This window comes from Camellia sinensis, chromosome 8, assembly GCF_055761805.1.
Source record: "Camellia sinensis isolate YWXY chromosome 8, ASM5576180v1, whole genome shotgun sequence".
Classification (NCBI taxonomy): domain Eukaryota; kingdom Viridiplantae; phylum Streptophyta; class Magnoliopsida; order Ericales; family Theaceae; genus Camellia; species Camellia sinensis.
In genome coordinates this window covers 144,599,983-144,609,541 of record NC_138968.1, presented here as the reverse complement: position 1 = coordinate 144,609,541, position 9,559 = coordinate 144,599,983, and the positions used below count along the sequence as shown (strand labels likewise).

At 30.1% G+C, this 9,559-nt stretch overlaps 1 protein-coding gene across 1 annotated transcript; it reads left to right on the top strand.

Moving 5' to 3' along the window:
* The first annotated feature begins 4,443 nt into the window (after positions 1-4,443).
* LOC114307933 (NAC domain-containing protein 73) lies at positions 4,444-7,776 on the top strand. Its single transcript, XM_028253387.2, has 3 exons — positions 4,444-5,259; positions 5,348-5,543; positions 6,968-7,776. Exons 1-3 carry the CDS (start codon positions 5,101-5,103, stop codon positions 7,486-7,488), a joined length of 876 nt encoding a protein of 291 aa, XP_028109188.2. The 5' UTR covers positions 4,444-5,100; the 3' UTR covers positions 7,489-7,776.
* Positions 7,777-9,559: the final 1,783 nt, after the last annotated feature.

Below are 9,559 nucleotides of genomic sequence, written 5' to 3'. Positions count from 1 at the left end.
TACCATTGCTGCTTTGTTAGCTCCTGGAATTTTCTATAGAGATTTTGGGATTGAACCCAACTGTTTATGTCTGGTTTTGTAACTGTGACTCCAGATTACCATGAACTTGGTACTAAATTCTTAAATTTTATCACTTTTTAGACTGTGTCGATCTTGAATTTGAATAAAATAAAATAAAAAATATGGAAGAATAAGGAAAGGGAAGAGTGACTTTTTTTTTTTTTTTTTGCCTGAGTCCATGTCTAACTTGTAAAGTTTGTCAATACATCATTAACTCATTAGGGAGGAAAAATAATGTCACATAATGATTTGAGATTATTGAATAATTATCAAATAATTACAATACTTTGTAGATGTACTAATAACATATACTATCCTCTTGGATACTTTGTACAAATTATATCTCTTCACAATGGATACAAATTTCAAAGGGTTGAATGAGCAGTAAAAATTTGAGAATAAAATTTAAGGCATTGACTCACTTTGAGATTTGTCCCATCTTGAACTTCAAAGTCCCTTGATACCTGATTATCAAAATATATCTCTAGTATGCTAGACATGTTGGTGATAGAACTACACATTTTGAGGGCATGGTGTGGGTTGGTCAGTCATAGATGAATGGCTGGTCTCTCCCTAATTCTGAGGTGCTAGTATAGGATGTGTTTTTTGGTATCAACCTAGTTGGAATGATTTAATTTATTGTGATATTTTTGCACTCCTCGTTTATTTATTGATGTAATTTACTTTATACTTTGTACTTATTTATTCCATCAATAAAGTTTATTTATTTCATATAAAAAAAAAAATACTCATTTTGAGAAAGTATTAGTGTACCAGACCTTGATGTTGGTGAAAGGTATTAGTCAGTAGTAGTTAAGTTATCAACATGACAACTTTGGAATTAAGTACAAGGTTGAACTGGGGAGGCTATATTACAAATTTCTCTGTCGGTTGCTATCATACACCATATTAATTTTGGTAAGGTATCTTTATTCAAACTTCACAGCATGTGATGTAGAACAACTCGTTCAAGATTTAGGTTTTAGTTGGATATTTTCTTAATTCTCATTTGCTTGTTTTCTGAGACTAGATTGTTTATAAATACTTATGTAAGTTTGAAGGTGAGACAATTTTCTTGTCAATAATATTTGGAATTTCTTTTTTTTTTCTTCTACCGTTCTTTTTTTGTGCATTTAAAGTTCTATCTTTCTTGTAGATTGGAGACCTTTTCATTTATTAAAACGATATCTTGTTCTCTTGCGTATTTTGCTGTGTCACTATCTTTTCATCGCCTTCCAATCATGCTAGACCTATAAATTAAAAATTATAGAAAGAAGCTCAATTCACATAATAAATAAGCTGCTAATTATCAACATATTTTAAAAGCTATGCATTAGGTTAGGTTCTCAAGTTGGCCATAACCTCAAGATCTTAGGACTGAATTTTTTTTTGCTTATTTTTGTCTTTTTAAAACTTTTTAAAGAATTTTTAATTTTTCGTTTCGTCTGGTCAATTTTAAGTAAAATCTAGAGTCTTAAAGATTTTGAATTTTTTCTTTTTATAATAAATTCATTAAAGATGAAAATAAACCAACAAAAAAGCGACCCCCAAATACTTTATAAGCCACCCCTTTTCATTGTTGTAATTGTCCAAAATTATCTGAATATTTATCTTCGATCTGGTGGCTTGTCAGTTATTCCATAATCATCAATGTCCTTGCTCTATGATGACTGTTGAATTAGGAATGTATTATATAAAATACTCCAGTTGTTTGGCAATAACCTTTTTAATTGATTTTCTTGATATCTTTTTAACTTAGGATTTTTTTGTTTGTTTGATATTTTTTTGGCTATTTTGACTTTTTGATTTTGAAATGACAAATATTTTTTTGTTTTTTTGTGATTGTTGATTTTTAATTTTTTTTGACTTTTGTAATTTTTTAGCCTAGAAAGAAAATCAAACCGGGACTAAATACCTAGGTTTCACTTTCCGATGTACCAAATTTTTTTTTTTTTTTTTTTGCCAAATTCATCAATATATAAAAGAATTCTACTGGTATGGAGCACAATTACTTCTCAATTATTAAAGCAATTATAAAATTATATATTATTTGAAAAATGTATTAAAGTGTTTGATTTATATTTTATTTATAATTTATGATGCAAAAATAGTATTAATACAAACAAAAGATGATTATTAATAATTTAAGGGAGAGATACATCTACATTGTTGTGTTTCTAATTGTCAAATTTGAATTTATAATAAATTATACCAAACAATTCCTTCTAATAACAGACAAGCTAGTGTTAGACCATCTCCAACTAGATTCAAATCTTTTATCAAATTTAAATCTGATGAAAATTTAGTGAAAATTGTGTTCTAACCGTTTCATCAAATTGGTATCAAATGAAAGGAATCATACTTTTTTCATCTAATCAAAGGAGAGTTTAAACTTTCATTAAATCTCGCAGGTGACCATTGGTGGACGACCTAATGGATGATCGGCCGATCAACTGGGTGGATGACCGGATTGAAAAAAATTTGAAGAAAATTTACACCAAGCTGATTGATTGTCCGGACATCCTCCTTATTGTTCTCTCGATCGACCCATTGTTTGATGAAAATTAAAAATTTATCGTTGCAACGCTTGGTATCAGATGAAACTTTTAACCAAAATCTTTACTCAAATTTAATATAAAAAAAAAGAATAATCATTGGATACTCTTACATGTACAAAATTAAAATACAAAAACATAAATGTTCATATGTATTTTAATTAGGATAAATTACAAACACATCCCCTAATATTTACTTAAATTACAAATTATCTTCTATAGTTCTAGAAATTACATTATGCCCCCTAAGGTTTCTAATTTCATAGCAAATATTAGGGCTGAGCAAGAAATCCGTAAAATCCGTAATCCGATCCAGTCCAGTCCAATCCGATAGGTTTGGATTGGTTTTTCGAATCCGTGGTTCGATTCCGGATTGAAGAATTAAAAATCCGTAGTCCACGGATTGGTTCCGGATTGAACCTCACGGTTCCGGATTGGAACCGATTCGGACCGTATACAAATAGTCTATATTTTTATTATACATCCTCCCCCATAGTATCTTCTCTTATTCTATATAAAATCTAAACTCAAACCTAAACCTCGTATAATATCTTCTTTTATTACTTTTGTTTTTTAGTTTTTAGTTTTAGGCCTCGTTTGGCAAGAGGCTATTTTAGCCAATTAGCCAAAAAGTTACTAAATTAGCCAAAAAGCCAACAACCCATACCAAAAAGTCAAAGATTCTCTTTTCTCTCTACTTTTTGCACATCTTTTCGTAATTAGCCAAAAAGTCATCCCAAACATACAAGTTTTTTTTACCTACCTTTTTAGCCAAATAGCCAAAAAGTTACTAAATTAGCCTGTTTCCAAACGAGGCCTAATTTGTAATGGTCTAAATACTTATGATGAAACTAGTTTTTTTATGATTGTTTAAATTCTAGAACATTATGTCGCTATTATAAAAAAACATGTTTCTATTGTAGAACTAATATAGCGCTATGTTTATATTTTTATAAAATTAAAGTATTATATATATATATATTTTTTTTGTTATTTAATTATGTGAATCCGTGGTCCTAAACCGATTCAATCCGTGTTGAAATGGATTGGTTCGGATTGGTTCCAAGATTTAAACGGATCGGATTGGTTCCGATTTTTCAGGAACCGTAGATAACGGATTGGTCCTGGTTTTATCCCAATCCGGTCCAATCCGGACCATGCTCACCCCTAGCAAATATGTCATTTTATTAATAAATTATCAAGTTAATTAACTGTTTTTAATAATGTTAAAATTTTATTTCAATTAATAATTCAGATAATTTTATTATTGTTTAGGTGAACAGTTAGAAATTTTACTTTTTCAATTAATTTTGTTAAATAAAAAATTATAATATAGAGGTATTTGTAATTTTCTAAATCACATGAGATAATTCGTATTTTAAGTAATTAAATTTCAAATGATGTATTTGTAATTTACCCTTTTAATTATGACTCAAATAACATTCGAAATAGATGTTAGCTACACATTATTTTATATATATATATATATATATATTGTGTTTTAATTATATGTAATTATCATTTATCCGCATTCCCATTAAGTAATGCTATGTATCATAAAAAAATATTATAAAAATAATCATGAAAGATTTTTCATCGTTAAATTACATATACAAGAAAATACTATACATTAATTAAATGATGAAAAAAAATTATTCATAAAACATTTCATGATTTTTTTTTTCAATGATCCATGATATTATTCGTTCTGACTTAATGTAATAATTTCTAGAGAGAAGAGTGAGGCAGAGGTTTCTTGTGATACGTGAGAAGTCTACTGGAAGAAATTGAATTATAAACTCTCTTCTTTCTCCTTTATTTTTTTGCTCCTTTTGCTTAAAACTTCTTTCTTCGTGTGCACTCTAGGGTGACACCAGAACTGAAATCCCTCTTCTCTCTCTCTCTCTCTCTCTCTCTCTCTCTCTCTCTCTCTCTCTGTATGGTCAAACAGTGGATTACTTCATCTCCACTCAATACTATTTTCCATCTTCATCTTTACTTGTTCTTATTAAAAATTTAATTTATAAAAATTCAGTGTTATTATATCATCTCAAGGATACCTTTAGACAGCGTAAAAACGATCCAACAACACTTATTCCCTCTATAATAAGCATAACATTACGTGAGATCCAAGAAACCCCCTATCCTTTTCCCCTTCCCTTCTTTGGAACCAATTATATTTGTACAAATCTTCCCTTCTTTCCAATCTCAGATATTCTCTCTCTCTCTCTCTCTCTCTCTCTCTCCCTCTCTCAATTCTTGTAAGAACAAGGACTGAAAAGTGTAAGGAGAATTCAATACCTTCCCAACCCAGGTGAAGAATTGGCTTGAGGGATAACATGCACTAGAAGAGACAAATTGCTTTTTTTTTTGGTTCCTTTTTATTCTTTATCCCTTTTGTCTCTCTTAATTTTCTTTTGTTTTGGAGTGGTACAAGAATAAGAAAGATCCACCGTGGGATGGGCATAAGAGTGAAACAGAAGAAATGACTTGGTGCAGTGACTGTAGCGATGAGCCGGCGATTGTGAGAAGGTCACAACCATCTACAGACAACACAGTTATTGCCGGAAAACACGAATGCATTCGAAGAACTAAAACTAAAAGCTGTCCTTCATGTGGTCATCAGATCAAATGTCAAGAAAAGGTACATTTTTAATTTTTGGTTTTTTATTTTGTGTTTTTAATTAATGGTTCAATTTGTTATGAGAATTTAAATTTAATTGTATGAACAGACTGGAATTCATGATCTACCGGGGTTACCTGCGGGAGTGAAGTTTGATCCGAGTGATCAAGAACTTCTTGAGCATTTGGAGGCGAAGGCATGGTTGGATGCTCCTCATAATAAGCTTCATCCTCTAATTGATGAGTTCATCCCTACACTTGAAGGAGAGGATGGAATTTGCTACACCCACCCAGAGAGGTTACCTGGTGAATTCCTAATTTGCAATTATTTATTGAGTTATCTAATTGTCCAAGATCTATATATTTGACTTGTGGGTAAAATATCTATCATAATCATTCTTTAGGGTTTGCAGAATAAACATGAGCAATAATGAATGAGTAGTGCTATATAGAAATAAAGGATTGTATACAAAATAATTACAGAATGTCATGCTATGTATTAATTTTATCACTTTCAAAATTAAGGCAAAATTAGAATTTTCTGTCTCCAATTTTTTTTATTATTTTTGGTAACAAATCAAATTACATGATTGTAATAGAAGATTTTCATTACGTTAATGACTATGAAAAAATCATCCCAATGAGTGAAGTAACTTTTTTTTATTTTTATAGCTTTTTTTTATTTTTTAATTTGAAATCATGATAAATTCATACGATTGTAATGAAAAGGATCAAGATCTCAAATCATTTACTAATCTTCATATTCTCTCTCCTTAGGATTTAAAGAATTGATGATTTTTAATTGGTTAAGGCTATGAAAGGGAGTTATTTTTTTGAAATTCACTGTTACATTATTTTTTATAATATATATATATATATATATTTTTTTGTAAGAATAAGACTTTTCCGGCTTGAATTGTTGGAAGCTACGTAGGTTCATAGGTTTCATTAGGGTTTCATGAATTTAACATGTCACACTTTTCTTGGTTTTCATCTTTCTTTTCTTCTTTTTTTAATCATTTTTTTGGGTAGATCGTGTACCATAAAGGAGGGAAAATGAAAATGAGATCTTCCATGGTTTCTATTTTATTGCTTTTTGTAAATCATAGACGAGCCATGCCTCAGTTTATATACTTTTGGAAAAATTAAAAATCATTATTTGAAATTTCATACATGATTGTGAGAATTTCTTAATTTCATATTTTAAGTCAAAATATTTATTATTATAGCTCATAATTATAAAAATGTTACTGTCACATCATTCTGAATAAAAAATTTGTATTCAAATTTTACTGTGAATAATTTTTCTATGGGTAATAACAAATAATAATATAAAAATAAATTTTTATATAAAATTTATATCGGTTGAACTTCTCCCAAGTACAAGTATAAACTTGACCATATTTTTGGGCTAAGGGTTCCATTTTTTTTTATTTTTTTGTATTTTTTTTTTTCCCTAAGGCCCTCCACATATATATATCATTTACAAAAAAAATATTGATTGATCTCATAATCGTAATTTTTTCATTTTATTATATTTATCTTTTAAAAAAGAATCATGAGAGCAATTTTAATGAATTTTTTTTTTCTTTTCCGCAAAAATTTATAGTATCACAAAATAAAATTAGACCATTGGTCTTAACCTTGCATCTCCAAACAGAATAAAAAAAATTATCAATTGTATGATCAAACCATTGAAAGACTCCATTGTTATTGTTGTTATCATGCAGGAGTAAGCAAAGATGGGTTAATCCGACATTTCTTCCACAGGCCATCCAAAGCATACACCACCGGAACAAGAAAGCGAAGAAAAGTACACACAGACATAGATGGCAACGAGACTCGTTGGCACAAAACAGGCAAGACAAGGCCTGTTTTCATTAATGGCAAAGTGAAAGGTCATAAGAAGATACTCGTTCTCTACACCAACTATGGAAAACAAAGAAAACCAGAGAAAACAAACTGGGTTATGCATCAGTACCACCTTGGCAACAACGAAGACGAGAGAGATGGAGAGTTAGTGGTTTCAAAGGTTTTCTACCAAACACAACCTAGACAATGTGGCTCTATCATGAAAGAACTATCACCTTCGAAATCAAAGGGTCTGAAATTTAAGGAACATAATAACATTGTTGAATACTACAATCCAACACTCATCTCCTTCGATCAAGGTGGCCACTGCGATCCGGCAAGTCCTCCGCCGGTGATTCCCAATTTTAATGTCCATGTCGGGTCATCCATTGTTTCTTGAACACAATGTTAGGGTCGCTATATAGGAGAAAAAGCTTATTTGTTCTATTAAAAATACAGAAATTAATCACAGAGCATGACACAATTTTCTTATATAGAAGTGGGATCTTAAAAGTGTTAGATCCATTTCATATAAGAGATTTGTGTCTAATTTTTTTGATCGATTTCTGTAGATCTTTTTTCCAAAGCTTATTTTGCATGTATATCTTGTTGAAATTGTTGTTTAGTATTAATGAACCTATTGATCAAATAAGGGTGAATAAGGAGAAAGGTTAAAGACTTAAGACTATCTTTCTCTCTTGACTTAGAATCTCTCAAAATACAAGTTGAAGATTCAAGAATTTAGTTCCTTTTTAATTTCTCTTTCTATGAATAGCTGTTATACATCGATGCATGGCAAAATCAAGGTCGATCATATGACAGGTTTCTTTGAGATTCATGAGTTTATAAAAAATTAGAACATTATGATGAAACAATTTTTAATCATTTGATTAGCATGTTTGGTTTTCAATTGATTTCAATTGGTTTACAATTATGATAAAATTGAACGGTGAAAACTCTTCAAATCAAACACAATTTTTTTTTATTTACATTATTAATGAAGTTCGTATAGTCTATATTGTGGTGTGGTCTAAAATTTTCGTTGATTTTAAATTGTTGAAAACTTGATGATGATAGGGAGTCAAATTTTAAGAAACTGATTCGTGAGTGGGAGTGAGAATGGAAGAACATTCATTATTATTTTTTTTAGATTGATATAGGCTAGACAGAAAAACATCAAACCGAAAGACCAGCAACCTCAGAGCTCACAAGATGCACTAAGGAATGGGGAACCTCCTCCATCCATATCAGAACATCTTCCAAATTAACGGAAGAACATTCATTGTTAAAATAATTTAAGAATAAATATTTAGGTAAATTACTCAAACTTGCGTTGAGATTTGGGCTGACCCAAAACAGGTAAGGCTTGTGCCTCAGGCCCCAAATTTTGACTCAAAAATAGGATTTTCAAATTTGATAAATTGTTATAGGCTCAATCTTTTTTTTTTTTAAAGATCAATTTAAAGGGTCTCAAAATGTTTTATTGGGCCCATGTAAAATTTAGCCCATATTTATTTATAAATATGTTTGGCCCATATTTATTAAAATGAAAACATATAAAAAAAAAAAAACAAAAACAAAAACAGAAGAAGTGTTTGGGCCCAACCCAAACCATACATACACTATATACAACATCACTTTCACTTCAGTGCACTGGTTTTGCTTTCAATTTCTCTCTCTTTAACGAAATAATGAAATGAAGACGACAATGTGTACCGAGTTCAAGGCAAGGCAGAAGCAAAGCACAACATTGTTGTGAGCGACTCACTCTCTCTCTTTCACACACTCCTCCGGCGACTCACTCTCTCTCACACACATTCTCTCTCATGGTAAGTCCTCTCCCTCACTATCAGATTTTATTAAATAAAGTTGCCATAATTTTTTTTTTCTACGTTCTTTCTCTATCAGTCAGTGGAATAATAAATTTGCCCTAATTTTTTTTTTTACCTTCTTTATCCATTAGATTTTAGTGGAATAAATAATTTAGCCCTAATTTTTTTACCTAGGTATTTATCAGTTTTAATTGAATAAATTTTTTGCCCTAATTTTGTTTCATTAAATTGTTTTTTTATAATTGATTTGCTATCAGATTAGTGGATTGTGATTTGTGGATTAAAGTAATTGTGATTTGCGGATTGATTTGCAGTGTTTGTGATTTGTGGATTGATGTGTTTGTGATTTGTGGATTGATTTGAAGTGTTTGTGATTTGTGGATTGAAGTATTTGCGATTATAGCCTTGTTTCCTAGGAAGTATAGTTCTGAAAATGAAAAGAGAATGAAGAGGATGAAAGTAGAACAATTAATTTAATCTCAATCGGGAGCACTTGATAAATATTTTGGTACCAAAAAATAAATAAATATTTCGGGTTTAAATGACAATGATGATGAAGATTTGGTAATTGAAGAACCTACTCATTGTGTGAATAATAATGAGAATGATGATTTGGTGATTGAACAACCTAGTGAACAT